The 21,331-nt window shown below is 40.3% G+C and overlaps 2 protein-coding genes across 3 annotated transcripts in view; both read right to left on the bottom strand.

The window, feature by feature from the left end:
* Positions 1–6,571, bottom strand: part of septin9a (septin 9a) — a 69,479-nt gene extending 62,908 nt beyond the window's left edge. The window contains exon 1 of one of the 2 annotated variants that reach the window (XM_075454409.1): positions 6,324–6,571. In XM_075454409.1, coding sequence (XP_075310524.1) covers positions 6,324–6,345 — 22 coding nt within the window. In that variant the 5' untranslated portion in view covers positions 6,346–6,571. Of the gene's footprint in view, positions 1–3,637; positions 3,687–6,323 lie in introns of those variants that run through there. The other variant, XM_075454408.1, reaches the window with a different exon arrangement.
* A 5,698-nt stretch (positions 6,572–12,269) lies between these two features.
* LOC142371636 (uncharacterized) lies at positions 12,270–20,277 on the bottom strand. Its single transcript, XM_075454347.1, has 5 exons — positions 20,177–20,277; positions 16,008–17,487; positions 15,549–15,863; positions 14,988–15,133; positions 12,270–12,849 (listed from the first exon to the last, which is right to left on the bottom strand). The coding sequence occupies exons 2-5, from the start codon at positions 16,072–16,074 to the stop codon at positions 12,763–12,765; spliced, it is 615 nt and encodes a 204-aa protein (XP_075310462.1). The 5' UTR covers positions 16,075–17,487; positions 20,177–20,277; the 3' UTR covers positions 12,270–12,762.
* Between the last annotated feature and the right edge of the window lie 1,054 nt (positions 20,278–21,331).

Here is a 21,331-nt window from a genome sequence, read left to right as displayed (position 1 = left end):
TGCGCAGCCAACCCCTGAAGTAAGGGCTGCACCAAACACACCCTCACACCCACACAGCCACAGACTCATACAAACATGTGGACTCACACATAGTTTGGAAAAGCCACTGGCCGTGACCCTGAACCAGCGCCCCTCCCAAATGAATAGCCGCTGTTCTAGATAGACATAGACCGGCAACACCTTTTCCTACCAATCTCTCACTCAACGAGCTCATTGAAGACCAACACAGCTTTTCCAAACACACACACAACCTCGTTGTTTTCCTTACAATGCATACACACGTCCATATTAAATCATGAAAAGGTGTTTTATACTGGGTTGGACAGGATGCTACCGCAGTCCATAAAACAATACTGCTGTGGTAGATAAGGATCAGCCCTCCCTCTTGTGAGGCTGTTAAAACCAAGAGAGCCGGTTAAATAGTCCATAGAGCTTTATGAGTTGAAACCTCCCCCGGGTGATATGTACTTACAGTACTTCAAGTCATAGGTGAGCAACTTAATAAGTGAATGTACTTGTGTAAAAATGTGGGGGGAAAACATTTCAGGTTAACCTGCATTTTCAAATGTTTTTGGCGTCTGTATGTTTGTGGCGATTTTCATGTTTCCATGAAGGAAGTAAAGTGGAGGCAACTAAACAAACAGTGTCATTCCATCCTCACACTGAAGCATGACGCATCGTGATGAATGGATTGGAGTTTTTTTTTTTTTTCTATACGTGTGTGAATGAAAGCATTATTTCCTAAAGATTGTAGGTTTCTCTCATGAGTTTTGTCATCCTGCTTGTGAACAATCAGATCATTTAAAGCTGATCAGATTTTAGCCTGACAATCTGATGATTACAAATTGGCTCATAAAAAGCAGATGACGGTCTTTCAACTTCCAACTTAGTGTTTGTGTTGTAAAGAGCTGCTGCTTTTGCAATAAGATTAAGACTATGAACTTAACTAAAGGGCTCGCATTTATTTCACATGTATTATCATGCTTAATCAGGGCTTGAATGAGTTCCCCAAACAGATGTGAATCACTAACACTTTAACCAATGCAATAAAATATCTATTCATGTCATGACAGGAAAAGGCTGCTCTTGCCGCACAACCAAGTTGCTATCTGTTGTGTGGGCTCTGGTTTGTGGACATAATTTTAAGAAACCCTTTTCATAGATGAAATGATTAAATACGTGCATCTTGTCTTTGTCATTCTAATGCCCACGTCTGGATGTCAGCGCACACATGTTCCAGCACACGACAGAACCTCTCTCAGCTTGCCATTATCTTTTTACTGGCTCTCTCCTGGCCTCGGGCCTGCAGTACAGTACAAGCAGTCTGTTGTATCAGTTGACACCCCCAGCAGCAGCCAGCATCCCAGAGCTGCATTCTTGGCTGCAGATAATAAACGCAGAGCAGAGTGGACACTTCAGATCCGGCTCCACACGCCAGCGAGGGGCGGAGCATAAACAGCACCGAGACAAGACGTAGACTGTTGGTCTGCCGGAGTCAGGGGAACTCCACACTGCAGATGACACCGTGTTGCAAAGCACTTGATGGCTGCATAGACGATTCGAAATGTTGGCATTGGTAAAATGAACGCTTTAGTAAATCCACTACAGGGCAGGAGTCAGTTGCTACAGTTGGTCTATACTCTGGTACAATTAAACATTGAGCACATGTAGATAGGTGACAAATTAAAAGACAAACCTGAACCCTTAGACCCTACAGTGAGAAGATCCAGTGGCTTCGTCACTCTGTTTTCCCTTCAATTTGTCACATATCTGTTCCACTTTCAATAATGTTTCACTCTGTCACTCTTAAAAAAGGCTGACTGTGGCAACCCCTTCGTTGCTTGTGATTAGGGTTTGGGTTATGGTTGACAGCGATAAAAGGTTGAGGTTACTGTAAGGCTGTGTTCTGGTCAAGGTAAAAGAAAACACTGTTTGCAGTGAAAACCTTGTCCAGGTACGCCGTTTACTTCCTAGAGTCCAAATACGTCCATGTTAGGCTAATTGGTGACTTTGGCTGTAGGTGTTAGCGTGCATGATCCTGCTCTCTCTCTTGCTTTAGGAGGCCAAAATATCCACCTGTGACCCTGCGCAGGATAAATTGTGCATGAGTAAAGGAGGCATGGAAGAATGTGTGAAATAGACATTTTCTTTGGAAGTAGTACTTCATTTTATGTTTTTTTTTTCCTCTTGGAAATCAAGATAAGGCATATTTATACACAAACAATGACCTACTGTGCTGAAGCAGAAAAAAATAAAAGTTTGATTTAATTTAAAGTCCATCTCTGTTTGTACAAGTTATAACACAAATATGAGCTAAATCAGCCATCCGTGCTATGACTGGGAGCATCTGCTTTGAGCATCACCCACTTCATCCTGGGTGCTTTTGAATGTTCTACTTCTTACCTGTCCCACCTGGAGCTTACTATTTTAGGAGGTATAAATATGGGTGTGTTCTTCACTGTTCAAACTTTTCACCCAATGTAGATCCCAATCATATTCAGATGTTATTCATAACATGGGCTGACATGGAGTAAGAATGTGGGCCTTTTCTTAATTTAAAGAAAAATAATCTAAACACACAATTCTGAGGAACATAAATGTGTTTAGATGATTCCCAACTTCTGGATTGGTCAGCATTATTATTTGTCATTCATTCCTCTCAGTGTTACATCTCTGACTCAGCTGCTGTTTTCAGAATGCTCTCCCAAGCTCACACCTGTGGTTTAAAAACACCCCTGTTTGAGATCATACAAACCACAGTACTGTACATGCATGTCCACATGTTCCAATACCTTATTAGTCCATTATTCACAGGCTTCTTGCCTACAAATTGAGGGTTAGACCATCCTCGACATGCTCTGCTAGATGACAGGGCAAATATGTCTCAACACAGTTTATAGCTTGACTTTGAGGTTCCCATCTAACAATCACTTTAGACTCTGAATCAAAGCCTTGCTGATGCTCCAGAATAAACAGGCTAAAAACTGTAATGCAACACGGAGAGAGGCATTTGTCACACAGGTACAAGTAGAATTAGGTGTGCATGTTTTTAACAGGACATAAAAGCACATACCAGGAGGTGTGTACTTAGAAAATAATGACTCTGTGTGTCTGTGTGTGTGTGTGTGTGTGTGTGTGTGTGTTGGAGAGGGCTGTTATTCATACAGGTTACTCATTGATCCAGACAACCTGAGGGAGTGGTGTACAAGGCAGGGATTGGCTCTACAAGCAGGGTTCAGCTGTGAGGGGTTGCATGAGTGAACACAGACACACAGTACAACCACCCCCCAATATGACATAGTCACATATAGCTTTTCATAAAGTCTAAATCAATCTTCCCATGTGCCAGATACACAATCTGCTTCGTTACGTGTCTTTCTGCCAGGGTATTTGCATATAAAACACACACACACACACACACACACACACACACACAAGGCACCTCTCCACATCCCTGATGGTTGCCCAAACACCCCCACACATTGCAGAGGAAGGCCTCACGCATCCACACATCAGGCTACACACACACACACACTTTGTTATTAGACGATTCCCCAAGTGGAGGCTCTGACAAAGAATGTGACAGCTCCACACACGTCGCAAAGCAGAGAGAGATCTCTCTCTCTTTCTCACTCACACACACAAAACAGGAGGAGGAGGAGAGGCAGCATGACCCAACATGTGCTTGGCTCCATTGGAAAACTGTCAGACGCTCCATCACACAAAGACTCTGGGAAGAGGAGCCGGGAAAGCCGGCATTCCGTGGGCCTGGACTGAGTCGCAGTTTAGAGGGAGACAGAGTGGGAGGAGGAGGGCCAGGGAGCTCTGAGGAAGATGTAGATGATAGTAAGCTGTAAGATAAGAAAGGGAAAGTCAGGGAAAGTTGGAGGAGAAGAAAGAAAAAGGTAAGAAAATGAGATAAAGGAACAGTCAGTGCATGTAGAGTGGTGCGCCTTTTGGAGTTTTTGAACCCTTGTAAATTTCAATCTATTCTGCATAGATATAACCCAAAACAGTATGCTCATACTGAAAGTGGAACAATAATCAAGCTTTCACATCTATAAATTTGAACTTTCAGCATCCAGTGCATTCCTCCACACAGAGTCACTTCAACTCAATGGGTGGGATTCCTCATGTGAACTGCTTGCTTTGGGCTTTTAGACAACATTTCAATTGGATCAAAGTCAGGACTCCGACTTGGCCACTTTAAAATGTTCACTTTATTCTTCATTAACCACTATGTGGTAAAACAAATGTTTTGCCCCACTTTTTCTCATATCTCACGTCAGAAAAATGCCAAGGCATTGTTCTTTAAAATCAGTGATGGTAAGGCGGTTTCGCCCAAATGCAGCAAAGAGACAGATATGATCACACTACCGCCACCGTGTTTCACTGTTTGTTTTTATGCTGGTAATGCATATTGTTCAGCATCTTCTCACTTTTCTACTCACGGCTGGTTCGGAATGGGAGTCCAAAAATGAATAAATAAATGAAAATGGTTTGCATCACAGCGTCTGAAAGCTTCCGTATACAAAACAGCAGGCGACGAAAAAGAGATTTGTGAGATTGGATCATTGTCTTCTATAAAAAAAAAGAGACAAATTATAACATTTTTAAAATCTCACTTGTTTACACAGATTTAATTTACCTACTTTCAGAGTTGTGTGTAACTCAACTTTTTTTGTATTTAGGCAGAAATGCATTGCAATGTGTGGACATGCAACATGCATATTAGTGTTAGATTGCAAGACCATCTGCTGAGTGTCATCGTCACCTTCATGTTTTGCCAAATACAATCTCACAGCAGCTACGATCAGATGCAGCCCGACTGAAAATGAACTGAATAATTAAGCTTGCGCAGATCTGAAGCAGATGCATAAAGCGGGCTATTCTCCAAGTATTGTGAGGAGTGAAGGGGCGACATCGCAAAGCTTATAGGCAGGGCTCTCAAGTCTCACGCAATGAGCGTGAAACACACGCATTTCAACAAGTTCACACGCCACACATGCCATTTCTCACGCTGAGAAATGATCAACTTCGTCGCACAGAAATTCTAATGGCCTATAGTATAGGCCCTATACTATAAACGAGTCAATGGCAGGTTACTGTGCGCTTGTACAGCTCAGAATAGCTACAGCTGTCTTGATTTAGCAACCCATCGGCAAATCACAAAATAGAATTTCTCAGCCAATCAGAAAACAGAATTCTTGTTGCCGAGTGAGGACTGAAATAGCTTAGCTGTACCAGAGCTATTCTGAGTTGTACAAGCGCACAGTAACCTGCCATTGACTCGTTTATAGAATAGGCCATTAGAATTTCTGTGCGACGAAGTTGATCATTTCTCAGCGTGAGAAATGGCATGTGTGAGCGTGTGAACTTGTTGAAATGCGTGTGTTTCACGCTCATTGCGTGAGACTTGAGAGCCCTGGTTCTGCCACACTGAAATGCTGATGCAGAGAGGGTTTTTTCCATGGTGGGGCTCAATAAAACCAAGACCAGGAACACGTTGGCTCTGAATGGAATTCTGTCATCCATCATGACTGTGAAAATGGCTGTGCTTTAAATGGGAGCCCCCAATATCAGTCATCAAGCATCAAAATCTGCCACAAACACTTACAACACTTTGCATAAGACTTTGCATACCTAAAACAATTTATTTTCAAATATAGCAGAATTTAGTGTAAAAGTGAAGATTTGGGATTTTGGTATAAATAAAACAATTTATTTGTTCTTTAAGTAGCTACTTTATGGCGATGGGATACTGCAAGGGACCAGCCTCCCCCCCCAAAAACGAAAGAACCCCACCCCGCGCACACGGCCCGGCCCCTGCCCCGCCTGAATCTCACTCCAAGCAAACTTGAAAACTTGAGAGCCCTGCTTATAGGTGTAAATGAATTCTGCAGACTTTCTGTTTCGGTGTCGCAGATTCCACGCACGTATGCCACTTTCCTCTTGTTTTTCAGAGCATGAAAGAAACGGAGATTCCGAAAAGCGGGCTCAGCTCTCTGCGCCACCTTTCTGTCATGATGTCACAGCCTGCTGCTTGTGCGCCCCTGTGAATAATCGCAGAGTTCAAACTTGAAAGAAATGTCTCAAAAACCACACCCACAGATCCCTGAGTGGACACAGGGACAATTCTAACTCGCAAACGTTCACGTCTGAGTGATGAAAACTGTGGGCTGCTCGCGCTTAATATTTGCCTAAAATCATGTGAACACTTGTCACGCAGGTAGCGCAAAGATTGAACAGGTTAGAGTTCTTAACATGCTTTATGATGGTATCTCATTAAACACTGTCACACCATCTGAAGTCAACACCCTCACCTGTATATGAATATTTCTTCATGTCTGCAGATATCCCTGTTGCTCTTTAAATGGAAACCTTGGTGATCCGATCCGGTTCCTCAGAAAATGTCAAGATGATTGCATCCGTAACTTTTCCAGACAGTTTCTCTTTGAGCGTCTTGTCCCTCCCTCTGTGTCACGTCTGCTCGGATCAGTTTCAAAGTTTCACCTGGCGCAAATGAGTACACTCCTAATTCTCTAACTTCCTTACTCTATCTAAATCTGACTGCTGGAAAGAGATACAATCCCACCTGCGCTCCTAACTCACGCCCAATGCAGGAGCGGGAGTGGTTTACAGTAACTGTGTTTCACCTATCAAAGCTCAGAGGTGAAATCAGGGCGGCTATCTTTGAATAATATTATTATGCTCTTTGGGTGTACAGGAAGCAATCTGAAGTAGCTCAATCTAGCAGCACTCTGGTCAAAGTTTAAAGAGGGCGCAGGTGGAAAAAGAATTATTGTGTGTCTTTAGGCCTTTAACACTGTGTACCATCACATTCACAGCAACAGCACATGTGTACAGTGTGGACAAGCTTGTGTTGTGGTGCAGGGGAAGGCCCTTTGTTTAGAGAATAAACCTTGTGTGTAGGCGGATCCATGTGTTGGCGAGTAGGCCCTCATCTCTTCAGATGTTAAGTTGTGTCAGAGGCCTTTGACCTATCGAGCCTCCAAATGTCAAACTGTGGCAGCCTGCTTCATGTTCCGAAAAGCCAAATCCACACCCCGAGAACAGCTCTGAGCTGCAGAGACCTCTTGTGGCGGCTGTTTGGGCACATCCTCCTCCTTCTCCTCAAAGCACTCTGCTCTGATGCATTGGGAGCTCAGCCACCAGCTGTGCCACAGCAGGTGTCTGTAACAGCTGGAGCACATAAGGCAAAGCGTGTCATGCTAAAATAACTGCTACGATATCTGGGTTTCTGTTTAAAGGTCATTCATCAAGATAGAATCCCATAATTCTTTAGAGACATCAGTGGGCCAGAGTTCCTATGCATTTTTGAAAAGTATGGGAATTGTTTTTAGTTTTTTTTTTTTCCCAGATTTGGATAAGAATGGAGAAAGAGAAAAAAAATTAGGGAATGGAAAAAACATTTGTGTTCTCGACTATTTTCCCTATTCTGTCTTCTAAAAGATAAACATCCGTGTTTATAAAAAAGGAACTCATTAAACATTCACAGTGCTTTTCAAATAGATTACATGTGTAAAATATAGACAGAGAAGTGATTAAGATTATGAACTCAATAGGAGATAAGCAACAAATCAAGTCATTTTCTCAGACTGAAATCTATCTTTTCTTTGCAACCAAAGGCACCGCCACCTGCTGGTCATTTAAAAGAATACAGCTTAAAGGCCCTTTTACAGTGGCTGTAGTTTTCTGATCTGAAGGAAACGTCCATCTTCTATATGCAGTTTGCGGGTCTTTATGGTTGTTGGAGTAGACAGCGAGTAAAGCCCCACCTCAGAGTGGGAGAGAGGTGGGGCAGGATAAGTTGGATCTTTATGGACTTCATGGACGCTGTGAATAAACAAACAAATTTTCAGTCTCTCTATATAAAAGAGGGCAAAACAATGTGAGGAAACCAAAACATGATATTATATGTGTTCATTATATTGAGGGAAGGTAACAGGAGAATGGGTAGCAGCAGTTGGCTTACTTCTTCATTTGTCAGAGACATCAGTGCTTTTCTGTGGGAAGAAAAAAAAACTTTGCAGTTGCAGAGCTGTGAAATCTAAACTTCAGTGTTAGCCTCTAACGTAATGTGTTTTTTCTCTAGCATGTTTTTTAAAAAGCTCTCCTGGAAACACAGCTATAGTAGCAGCCGCAAACCTCATCACACGTTCAGCTGAAACGTCCCATATCTGCTGAATCAGAGGCTCTGTGCACCAGATGTATCAAACTGTGGTGGCCTCAGGAGCAAGGGGAAAGCTACAACGAAGTTGGACACCTCCTGTTTATGTTTTCAATTAATCCCCACCCCACCCCATCTACCCAGGGGTCCTCAGGTGGTCAGTCTGATCCCATTTACCTGCCTACCACCTCACCTGTTTTTTTTTTTTTGCTTAGGAAGGTTCCTAACTGAGAAAAATTCAATTCAATTCAATTCAATTCATTTTTATTTATATAGCGCCAAATACAACAAATGTCATCTCAAGGCACTTAGATAGTAAGTCCAATTCAAGCCAATTGGAATTCAATTAATTAATAATAATCATAATTCATAAAATAATCCAATTCGTTCATATAGAGCCAATTCAAAAACAATTTCCTAGCTAAGAAAACCAACAGATTGCACTGAAAAATGACCCAGAAAGTATCAAAGTGGCTGCCGTGATAAGAGCTTGTCGAATTCTCTAAATGCTAAGGAGAGGAACAGCCTTGTTGTCCCATCACAACCTTTTACAAGATGGGATGATGCCGTCAAATTCACAAGGAGATAACATTTTTTTTATAGGCTAGTAAACTGTTTCACTTTCTACAAATGATATTCTATTGTGAATATGATATTATTTATGGGATTTATTGTTTTCACGGACATTTTACACAGCATCCCAAACTTTTTGGGAATTGATGTTGTATCCTTTTATGCTGATGAGATTTGTATAATAAATCCTCTGTAAAACAAAGTGATAAGAATGCTTTGTCAGCAGCAAAAGTTTTTTTCTTTTAGAATTTCAGACAAATGGTTATAGTTTCAGTACAGCCCACTCACAAATAGGGTTTATGTTTTTAACAGTGCTCCGCTGGTGTACTTCCTTAGTACTGATGCTGCATGGTTCTCGTCTGTTTATGTGGACAGCCTGTTAGACCACTATCCTTAATTTGCACTTTATCTTTGTTTGCCTTCCTGTAAGCTTAAGGTGAATCAATTTCAAAACTTCCTGCCTACCTGGTTTGTCTCCGTTTTGTTAGTCTCCTCAGCTCCAATTAACCCTTTCAATGTCAATACCAAGTTATCTCAGTTACCTGTAAAACCTAAAGCTCACAAAGCAAAAGTTGTGGTTGATTTCTTTTTCATTTATTCTCCTAATCATATACTTTGCAGCATATCATAATATCAACAGCTCCACCACACCCTTCACGAATCAACACTGGCGGTGTCGGAGCAACAACCGACACCTGTGGTTTCACAGCTCTGCAGAAGAGTCAGGGTCCTAAATATTTGTAGCTGACAGGTAAGTCCAATGTTTGACAGAGACATTTTGCTTTCAGTTAAAGTTTTTGCAAGGTAGAGCAGCACTCGCAAATGGTGGGAAAACCACACTGTTAACCATCTGTGAACCAGCAAAGATAAAGGTGTTTAAGAGTTGTGTTGCTGAACATTTAATCCAAAATATTACTGTCATGATTAGCTTTCTGAACCAAAGCCACAAACGTCAACTTAAAATTTGTGAAGGGGCCTTTTCAATCTATGCTAATACATCTAATCAGGTGAGCTTTAAGTAGGTAAAAAGGGGACATATAAACATCCGCTTTGGCTTACACACATTAAATGACTTGTGTGGAAAAATTCAAACCAAGCACCTGCGGTCATTTCTAAAAGCACCCACTGATGTTTCCGCTGTTAGCCTCAGAGCAGAAAACAACCTCTGACAAATTCTGAAAGTGTTCAAGTTTAAACTGATACTGAGGCGAATAAGTGAGCGCATTATCTGTACATGGGGCTCCATTGGGTTTCCGTATACATGCATCACAGCACCTGGGCTGTGTTTGTCGCCTAGCGTTTTAAACCGTGTTTTTGTACCTCAGCTTCTGACACACTTATCTTTCACTGTTTCCTGTTGCTAGTCAGCTAACCTATAACATATATAGAATTTGCCGATGTTGCACAATCAGACGTTTTCCACAATTGCCCAAACTGTCTCTTTTTTATGCAAATGTGTTGATAAAGTGGAGAGTTTTTTAGAGTGTAAAAAAAAAAAAAAAAAGATAATCAAAGAAGTTGTGACATTGTGCTGCGGATCTTATTCTAAAAATGTGCTGTTTTTCCTGTAAGAGGGGGTTTCAGTTTCCATTTCACGCTCACATCAAAGAGCAATATTCATGTCTGGACTTTTCGTAAGTGGTCCCACATATGCCAACGCAGACACACAACAGCAACTGCATGCTCGCACCGCTGCACCCTGACATTTACCCTGAAACACGTTTCACACTTATATGTCGCTCGGTGCTGCTTTTTCAAGGAAAGAAGAAGTCACAACTTTTGACCACAGAAACGCAGCACGAGTAAACATCCACTGCACTTGCACCCTGCTTGTTGACTCATGCAGAATCTCTCGTCCCTGAACCTGCATGCAACTTGTCTTGACTTATATTGTTTGAACTGTTCCCTGATTTACAGTGTTTGAAGAGCCACTGTTTGTTTAAGTGAACACATGTACTAACTTGACTTGGCACTGGTGATAAATCTCTGGGTTGTTCCTTTTTGTGTGCTCCGACAAAGACTTTGACTTGTGTTAGAAAAAGAAAAAACTGAAAAGATATTTTATTCATTTCGAAACAACTTGTTGCATTATTTTGTGTTGTAACAACTGTGTGTCGGGCATTATGAGGTCAAGAGAAGAAAAAAAAAAAAACGACATGGCAACAAACAGTCTGATTTGATAATTCAAAAAAACACAGACCAGATGCAAAATAGTTAAGAAAATGTTCAAAGCTTTTCCTGTACATTGCTGATGGCACATTTCTGTGAAAGGTGCTGTTGTGTATTCTAAAGCAATGTTGTGTCGGATGACCTTATATAAAGATGGTAACGATATCACTGAGTTTTATTTCTTTGCACAAAGTATGAAACCATGACACGCATTGATATACATTCAGCTTTACCTTAGAACTGCAACTACGTCAGTAACTCTTTCACCATGTTTTAACGTTACCTTTCCTTTTCACAACGCTTTCACAACACAGTCTGGCTTTGGGGATACCAATTGATGAAATGTTCTATTTGGAAATTTGTCCCATTTTCTCTGCAAACACATCACAAGGTGTGCAGCAGCACAGGTTGGTGATTGTTGTATTTTTTTTTTCATTTAAAAATCCTCCACACGTTTTCTCTTGTGAACAGGTCAAAGCTGCAGGAAAGCCAATCCGGTGTACGTACCCTCTTCTTCCTCAGCCAGGCCTTTGTGATGTGTACAGAACGTCGTTTTGATTCGTCTTGTTTAAAAACGCTTAGACATTCCTGGAAAAGATATTGTCATGAAGGCGGCACGAGTTCATCTAACTTGAACTTCTGCATTAATTCACATAATAAGAATTTACAAAATGTTGTGTTTTGTGTGCTTGTTTTGGAAGGATGGCCCTCCCGCCAAATAAAGGCAAATGGAGCCCATTTATTGGCACAGTCTCCTCTTCCGAAGATTGATCGCTGGGTTTGAACACGCCGTGTTCACAACAACTCTTTATAGGACCTCAGAAGAAGCTCAGAGATCATAAAGAGGCGATGGAAGACATTTAGGCCTTTCTTGGGAGTTTGTGTCCTGTAACAATCACACTAAGATCAGGTAAGTGCAATCCTGTATAAGGTGAAAAAATCTCTACTACTCACAATATTATTTGTTCATGGGCCAACAGAATAACTTCTTTCTTGCAAACTACAAAAAAAAAAAACACTTTACGCTTGAAGGGAAAACCCAAGAAAATCACCTCAGCTGTGAAATATGGCAGAAAAAGGATCGTGGTTTAGTACCGCTTCATTCATTAAGGGAAAAACAAATTATAAGTTATATCTGCAAGTTTTATTGGAAAATGTCAAAGTTGAAGTCCATGACCTAGCAAACAAGTAATTCAACAACAGAATCACTCAAAAGAAGTACATTTGTGTTTGAAATACCGGGATAGAGTTCTGACCCAGCTTAGATGCTGTGGCATGACACGAGGAGTGCTGTTCAGATCAGACATCCCAAGAAATGACATGCTTTGGAGCAAGGAATGGTCCAAAATATCTCTTTATTACTGCACAAGTCTAATGAAAAGCAACAGAAAACATCTGAAGGAGGTTTGACAAGTATAAAAATGACCAAATCCACTTTTTAATCAAATATTGCAGTGCAAGTAATTACTAAGTGTACACAAAAAGACACGAGTACTCCAACCCTTATCGCATTAGAAACTTTATACAATATGATAACACATTACAGATATTTAGATATCTGTATATTATATATATATTTACATGAACAAAACTAAAAAGATTTGCACCACTGTACAAGTAATGATTATGTATACCAACTAAAAGGCAAGTCGATCATTATTATTTGTGTTGTAATGCAGCCCCTCGTTGTCTTGAATGTCTCTCACTGGCACGCGGTGACACAGAGACCGAGTGCGCCTGGGTACACAACAAGTTGCAGCGGTGCTTCCAAAGCGCCCCGCTCTGCTTGGAGGTGCAGAGAATTTCACTCTGACTGCAGCTCGACATCCTCAGCGCCTCTGTGTTCCACGCATCTCTTCGTAAACATCATTGGTGGTGACTCGTGTTGGTTTCGCAGTGGGGCAGGAAGTTTTGGTCTGACAGCAAAAGACAGTGAACATGTGAGATGCGCTGTTTCTTTTTTGCCGATGCTTCGTCAGGTCTTTTTCTTTTTTCTTTTTTTTTTCAAGTTTATACATTTTCGTACATTTTACAGGTCTAACAAATCATCCATGGCGATTATAAGTTGTTTCTAAACGAAGGGAGGTCTTGGTTTGACAATGTGGTTGTTTTAGAAGCCAGAGTTTGTGGTGCTGCTAAATACTGCATGAATTTATCTGTTGTGAGGGCAGGCTTAGTGGCACAGAACACTCTTTGAGTGAAACAACACACTTCTGCGACACCACAAATGTTTTTTATCCAAAAGGATCGTGAGGGGGAATTATTAGCAACACTGAACTGTAAAGACAGAATGTAGATTAGTCTAAATCTCTGCAAATAAAACCAGAGTTGACTAATGAAAGGCCTAAAGACACAACAACAAACTGGCCTTAGAAAATACATTTTTTTATGAAGTTTTTTTATTTTATTTTATTTTTTGTAAAGAAATGTAGAACTTGTATGATGCATGCAACCAACAGCAAGCTATCAATAAAATGTATACAACATATGATTACTACAGGAGAGCTAGAACAAATCAACAAGTAAATGAAACGAACAAGCTCAACTCAACAAAAACTACTACCACTACTTTGTGAAAAGATGATAGAGAAGAACGAAATAGGAACATGAATCGAAGTTGTCGGGTATTTAAATTTGGTTGACGAAAGCTCAAGCTGCCCACACATGCACTGTATGGGCTTAAAGTAAACTCCCGCACAGCGTTGTGCTATTTGAATGGAGGAGGACTGACAGACACATCCCCTATTCAAACGAACCAACTGGAAAGCAGTTTTGACGATTGTTCTGCCCCTTAACCCCTTCGCCATGTTGCAAATATGTCCGATTTTGGAGAGGTTTTTAGACCAGGACTTTAGGATGCAATATCTTTTGTTTAACATGCTCTCCACATTCTCCATTGAGGGTTTAAATTCAAGTAGATTCTTGGGGCAAGACATCCAGCCAACTCCAGCTTTTTATACCTTCATTAAGTCTACATTTCAGATCATTATATACAACAAAAACATACGAAAATGTGAAAATCGCCTTTTTTTTTCAGCAGCAAGGGGTTAAGGTTACGGAGGGGGGGAAACATGATAACAAAAAAATAAATAAAGCCATAAACTTTGCAGATATATGCTTTTTTAAAATCACCACCTGCATTTATTCTGCAATACAAGACACAAACAGAGATAATTAATCGTGGCCTTTTTTCTGGCCAGTTTTCTTTGGATGGACAGGGCATTTCTCTGGGGGGCAGGACTTGTTCCTGGAGGGGCAGTGCTCCCCCCTAGCCACGCCCCTGATCCATAGACACAATTTTTGGCACTCTTCACAGATACTTGGTTGCGGATTTACAACTCATTGCAGACAAATCTGTCCACTTTCCCTTCTCTATGATTTTTTTCTTACTTTTAAATGTGTACTTAGGTCTTTGTGCTGCTGAAATACCCAAACCTTCACCTCAAATAGTCTATTCTCTTGTCTTTGCCACTGAAAAAGAAAGCAATTAGCTCCTTTTATCCAAAAATAAATAGATAAGTTAATATATATGTATATATATATACATATATCAAAAACATCACTCAGTCAGTGCTTAATTCAAGTCACATATGGATTGAAAATTAAGCACATCTGAGTCTAAGTTGTTATTTTTACCTTTTTCTTTTTTAAATCAATAGTTTGAGTTAAAAACTGGAGCCAATAATTGTGTCCGACATGCTTTTTCTCTTTCACTAAATTAAAACTTGTTCAATGAATTTGAATGAAAATATACTCATTATATACCATTTGTTGATCAATTGTTTTGAATAAATCAATTTTACAATTATTTCATCATTTTGACCAGAACTGCAAATGAGTATATAAGCAGATCATGCCAGATTCTGAGGTAAAAATGAAGAGTAGCTATAAACTGAGGTTTGTGGTTGTCGGATTACAAGATCATGGAAAAAAAAACACCCTCGTATTTCAACCGGGCTTGTGAGTCAATGCAGTGAAATCATGAAAAACACACACTCATACACAAAACTCACATGCATACATACACAAGAAGGTTAAAGTGAATCAGAAGTACCTTGAGGACGATCCATATGATTATTGCCAAGATGATACCCAGCAGCACTGCACCAGAGATCACAACGGACACCACGACCAGACTCTGCTGGGATGGATCACACTCCTGGACCGTTGTCTTTTCTGTTGTTTTTGCGGCTCTGTTTTCTTGAAATTACAGTCAGATGTCACTAAATAGTCCCCCCCCGCCAAGTGATCTTTTCTGTCTGTGGTTTTGGAATCTTTTCTTGGAACCACTCATTTTGCCTGCTGCTTCTGTGATACTTCCATTGTTGGAGCAGTTTTTTTTTTAAATTAACATTTCCCTGACATAATTAGTGCTGCACTTTTACACTGAGATCATACCAAAGCTGGATCTAATATTCACAGACAGGATGTGAAACTCCACATTCAAAAAATATAAAGGAAATGAAAACAGTCTGCTAATGCTTTTTTCCCCTTAACATCGTCTGAGGCAGTTTTATCTGTTGCTTCCTCTTACATTGTCTTACCGAATTGTGTTGGAATAATAAAGTGGAGCTAAATACAATAGGTTTTATAGGGAAAAACAAAAGCAGCTCACCTGTCACCACCAGGAGCACAGACCCTTGACCTTCTGTGGTTTCTAGTGTCCCGCTGACCATTTTTTTGTACAAACACCAATATGGTCCTGTGTCGTCTAAAGTCAAGTTTTTGATGAGAATATCCACACCGGGGAACACTCCATTTGTCTGACTTCTTCCTTGGATTTTTGGACCAAAAGTGTTTTTGTTGGTCGTACTGGTGTAAAAAAGTTGGACATCCTTGGATAAACCCCTAAACAAAGACAGGGAGTCTTGTTTGGAGTTTATTCTGCACTGGATAGTTACATCTTCTCCCACATGTTTCCATATAACTCCTGTCAAATACATAAAAAAAAGAATAAAAGTTAGACACAAAAGACTCAAACACTACAGTTCTATGTATCGAGATATTTGACAAAGCTTTAAGAAGCCCTCCTGACACACATTAAAACACACGAGTGTGACCGCATCTGCCTTACGTGCTTCAGTCAGAGCTGTGTAACCCAGACAGAGGAAGGTTGCAGTCCTCAGCCAGAAGGCAGACATGTTGACAGTGACTGTTGAGAAGGTTCACTTGCCTTAACTGCTCAACCACATTGTCAAAAATCATCGCTAAAAGCGACACGTGACCTGCAATGGGGTGTCTGATGTGGGAGGGAAAATGTTAACGTAATCAGTTTGCACACATTACCATCTATCTCCGGCAGAGTCAAAAGAACTTTGTTTTAGGTTAAACTGCTGGCGTGGGAGGTGTAAATGCTGCTGCACCTCTGACTTTCTTTTTAAATCTTACTCTGATGTAGGAGGAATGATATCAATACCGGTTTGGCAATGGTATTATCCGGGACCTTTCCCGGCCCAAACCATCGACCTAGGCTGCTTGGCCCATGGGGAAAATAGTTGTAACTAATTTTTGTCACTTATCTTATTCTTGCATTAATATCAATTCAACTGTAGTCTGCATAAATTCACCATTGCAGCGCAGCCGCCTGCTGCATCACAGCAGATTAAATAGGTTCTACCATGTAAGGGAATTCTCTCCTCCCAAATGTTTCAGATGGTTTGGCCCATGGCTCGTCTTTTAAATAACAATGGCGCAAAACAGAGCGCGTCAGTGATGGAGGGTAGAAAGAGGCCAGGTGGAACAGAGAGGGCTAAGCAAAAAAAAAAGACAGGAGGTGGCAGCCAAATGTGCCAAATTGACAGATATCTTCTCAAGACAAGCTGGTAGGTTACTGAGAGATATGGATAATAGGCCTGGTTGTGAACTTGATCAAATAGGTTTTAACGTGGCGAACCTTTGAAATGTCAACTCAACTGTCATCTGACAGCTTTTGTTGTTAAATATGTAAAATCTCACAATTTATATGATTTAGAAGTGTATTCCTATATTCAAAGAAGAACTGAACACTTTCTTTACATTCCAGTTCTGATGAACAATTGCTTAACGCTTTATCACGCTTTATCTCCTCATCAACTGTAGCCTGCATTCCCACAGGCGCTCACATGTGGTTACTAACGCAATATTAAATAGGGGCGATCACATTTGTTATGATATTATAATGTCTTGGAGCAACTGAGGTCTAAGCAAAGTGCTTTAACAAGCGGCAAGCAGGTTGACAAAGATGTTTCTGTTGGTTTCCACTATCCAGGTCCAGATATTACAGGTTTTTTTTTTCTTAATAGCACTTCCTGTGAGGTTATGTCCTCCGTGTCCTGCTCTTTTGAGGTCTGCCTATATCTTTTCAATGGTGTTTAAGTGTCAGGACAGTGAGGGTTATCACAAAACTTTTAGTTTGTGCTCAGGAGGTAGTTGCACCAAAGTGTGGTAACTCCAACTATACAGTCAGCTAAACTCTCTTCAAATCCATGCAAACGAATATGAAGAATGCCTGATTATTTTGAGGATTTCTTTCACTCTTCCCATGAACTGGATCCAACGGATGATACTCCCAGAGTCTATATTAAGAGAGAGAGAGAGAGAGAGAGAGAGAGAGAGAGAAACAAGGAAAAAAACAACAGAATACCTTAATTACATCAAATCCCAGTTTCCATACACATGTATGAGCTATAACTGCTTGAACGAGTTGGCGATAGCGTTCATAGCCTTTTAACTTAGTTTTTAACAGCATATAAATCAACATGAATTATTTAATCACAACGGATCTCTAATACATACAAGCGATGCCTCTTCTGGGGAATCAACAGGTGAGAAGCCTTTACTTGGATGCATGAACGTCTTTCCTGTCCGTCTAACCCAGAGCCTTATAAAAGGACTCTTCTTACACCACTCCTGGTCCAACCTAACTTTTCAACCCAGTAGGGCAGTTTTCTTGGTCTTCCACACCAACAGTTAACAGATTTCTGCTGCTCCTGTTCACTGCCACTTCTTTATTTAATAGCAGTATGACGAAAATGTTTCCATTAAACACTTTGCTAACTTCATGTGGCCCGCTCCAGCTTTGTGGGCATTAATTATATTGAATTATAGAGCACCTCAGCGGAGGTTTTTCTAATGATGATGATGAACAGGCTATCGCCCTGAGAAGCTATAATCTGCTGCTTAAAGTTCTGTCTGGTTTCGCTTCCCTTGTTCCACTCTAAAATTGAACAAAACGTAAATAGACAGTGAAACGATTCATCTTTTAATGTTGAAGAGAATCTTTAACTTAACTTCTTTTGGAAATCAGTTCATTTTCTATTGACAACTCATTTTAACCAGGTACCAAAACTTTTGCAGGCCTTCGAAATGACTGCGATGAGGAATCCGATTTCATGCACAACGCACATCTGCAAGCATTTGCAACTGCAACAAAAAGGCCCTTTATAATAAATACCCTAACAACCATAGAAACGAGCAAAGAAAACAATAAAAACAATAAAAATAAAACAACAGGATGAGGTGAAATGTCGCACATGTCCCATCACAAGTGACACTAAACACCGCATTGTCCTCCATTAAAGCCGTTGGAGGTATTATCACAGTAATATGTTGCTGTTCTACAGCAACAGTACAGCTCCCACTGAAAGTAGGTCAGTATGTTGAGTTGGCAGAGATTGAAGGGCCTCTGCTTTGCAGCATCAGCACTGCCCTCTTGTGACAGAAGAGCAAATGCGATTTTTTTTGTCTGTCATTTTATTCAGTATTGCCCGTTTTGAATTTGTGAGCCTTATCTAACATCTGATAAACCGTTGTGTTTTTTTTTAAGATGCAACGGTTAATGTATGCTTTGGCCAACCACTCCCCCCGTGAGAATCAGTAAGTGCACCAGTGTTTAAACACATAAGAAAAAAACAGCCAGCATACATTACAATCCTAGAACTTATAAATGAATTTATAAATGTAACAATCATGTAGTAATTATAAAAGAATTTCATAAAGCACGGATTTTCAAGTGTTATTTGATGCAAAACATGACTCTAAAATTATCCATCAATGTATCTTGTAGAAGATTTGGTTTAATTTTCTTTTAAAGAATAGATTTTTTTTCAAAGGCAAGGCAAGGCAAGTTTATTTGTATAGCACAATTCAACTACAAGGCGATTCAAAGTGCTTTACAGAGACATTAAAACAGTAGAAATTAAAAGCACGATTTAAATTTTAAACAAAAAAGAAAGAAATAAGAACAATAGATAAAATCAGAGAAATAAAAAGCATGATTTAAATTTTAAACAAAAAGAAAGAAATAAGAACAATATAAAATCAGTAGTTAAAATGTGATTAAGTTTTGAGCTTTATTCAAATGCAGCTGAAAATAGGTGTGTCTTCAACCTGGACTTAAACACACTGAGTGTTTCAGCTGATCTGAGGCTTTCTGGGAGTTTGTTCCAGACATGTGGAGCATAGAAGCTGAATGCAGCTTCTCCATGTCAAAGAAGAAAACCCTCTCTTAACATGCCAACATGAAGTTTAACTGAATTTTGTTACTGGCTCATAAAAATCTGCCGAAGATGAACCGTTTATGTGGTTTGTTTCAAGTCCGAATAAACAATAGCAGCAACATTTTAAAAGATGGGACTGAAAGACCGAGCTGAGCTTTCACACACAAGGAACGACATCCTGCAATTAAAATCTCCTCAAAGGCTTCTCTCTAAAGCAAAACCACAGTTGGCAAAGTGCAAGGACAGTCCTTTATACTATGCTTTTAAAAGTTGCTACAGTGCACTCAGAGCTGGGTAAAACTGCTTTGTCCATCTATGTTTGCTATACATGGAATGAGCTTTAAAAAAAAATACAGTTTTTACTGACAGTCCTACTTTACACACTGTTGGAAGTCTTTTAAAAAAGGAATATTGGGCTAGTTTGCAATTTTTGAATTGTGCTAACAAATTGAATTTCTTACTTCAATGCTGCCATCTTGAACAAGCCTCCAAAGATGAAGAGGTTTTGTATCTCAACGTGACCTTGAGATGCAACATCTTGTTCTTTTTCTAATAAAAATCAAAGGAGCAAAAATAAAAGGCTTTCAAATCTTATATTTTAGTGCCACGCTCATAAATGGGGAAATGAATGAAGTGGTTTGATGCTGAAATGAACACAGCAAACTACATTAAGTTGCCCACGGTCCTAAGGGAAATGTAAACTCAAACAATCAATGACCACACAACAGGCCCTCATGGCTTTTTGAGATGGAAAGCACACACTCACCACCTGCTCCGTCTGCATCCCTCTGAGAGAGAGCAAAAACAGAAGGTCCCGGTCCATTCCATCCCACTTCTCTTCATCAGTCCCCCTCCTGCAGTGTCCTCCAATTAACAAGGTACAATATAGCTGCGAGGAGATGCCGGAAGGAGGGCTTTTGTGCTTCCTTTGTCGCTACGGAAACAGCCCTGTCCATTTACAGCTCCATGCTTCCTGTTTTGGCCTCCTGGTGGGTGGGATGCATTACATTTTCTGAGCCTGCCAGATAATCAGGATGATTAGTCTCTGGTCACAGAGAGGACAGGAAGACAACAGAAACAAGCCCAAAAAAAAATGCTTTTATTCATTCTATTTTTTTTTCATTCAGCAGATTATTTCCAGCAGTTTTCCTGCTTCCTTACAGTACAATCCTAGTCTCCAGGGACAACCCAGAGTAGCTGCCGAGTCAGAGCGGATGACTAAATGGTGGTATTGATTGAATGAGTGTTGCCATGTTATTTGATGACTCATCTCATTTCCGCCGTTCACTTCCACACTCACAAATCCGCTTCCTCCTCAGAGACCTCCTGATGCACAGATGGCCTCATCTGGACTGCACATGGCATAACGGCCCTGTCAATACACTGAAGTCGCACATGAGCAAGGATGCTCCAACATTCATCGCAGACATCAGTTAAATAAGTGGGCATATGGCTGTGGGGGAGGAAAATGGTAATCTCCCGTCTTTGTAGAACGATTAGTAGGATGATCAAGGCGGATAGACAAGAGAGTCTGTTTCCAAAGCAGTTTGACTGATTAGCTGTTGACCAGGACAAAAGAGCAACTACAGAGCTACATCTGGTAACCACGGCAAAATAATGCACAAAGCACTCTGAACTCTAATGAAAACTGATTCACACAATATATTTCTTTCATATTTCAAAAGCAATGGTGGAAGAAGTAATAGATAAAGTATTTTACTTCATTAAGTGGGGTCATACTACGCTTTAAGTACTATGAGAACACATCAGCCTGATGCACCGACAAAATGAAATATGAAAGTACTGTGTAAATGCTCACTATGCCTGAGAAATGGGCTCTATTAGTGTGAAATAATCATGTCAAACTTACAGGCAGCATTTCATGTAGTAGTTGGCTGTGGTCATTACTCAATTTTATGGT

The sequence above is a fragment of the Odontesthes bonariensis genome, chromosome 21 (assembly GCF_027942865.1).
Source record: "Odontesthes bonariensis isolate fOdoBon6 chromosome 21, fOdoBon6.hap1, whole genome shotgun sequence".
Lineage (NCBI taxonomy): Eukaryota > Metazoa > Chordata > Actinopteri > Atheriniformes > Atherinopsidae > Odontesthes > Odontesthes bonariensis.
The sequence above is the reverse complement of the archived record's forward strand: the minus strand, read 5'-3'. Positions and strand labels throughout refer to the sequence as shown.

What these genes read in the sequence shown, in the direction of transcription:
- LOC142371636 (XM_075454347.1), bottom strand. Translation starts at nt 16,074, where the DNA reads ATGTCTGCCTTCTGGCTGAGGACTGCAACCTTCCTCTGTCTGGGTTAC. An exon ending in CACAGCTCTGACTGAAGCAC is followed by an intron (nt 15,864 to 16,007) that starts GTAAGGCAGATG and finishes TGTATTTGACAG; the next exon opens with GAGTTATATGGAAACATGTG. An exon ending in TCATATGGATCGTCCTCAAG is followed by an intron (nt 12,850 to 14,987) that starts GTACTTCTGATT and finishes TTTTGCTGTCAG; the next exon opens with ACCAAAACTTCCTGCCCCAC.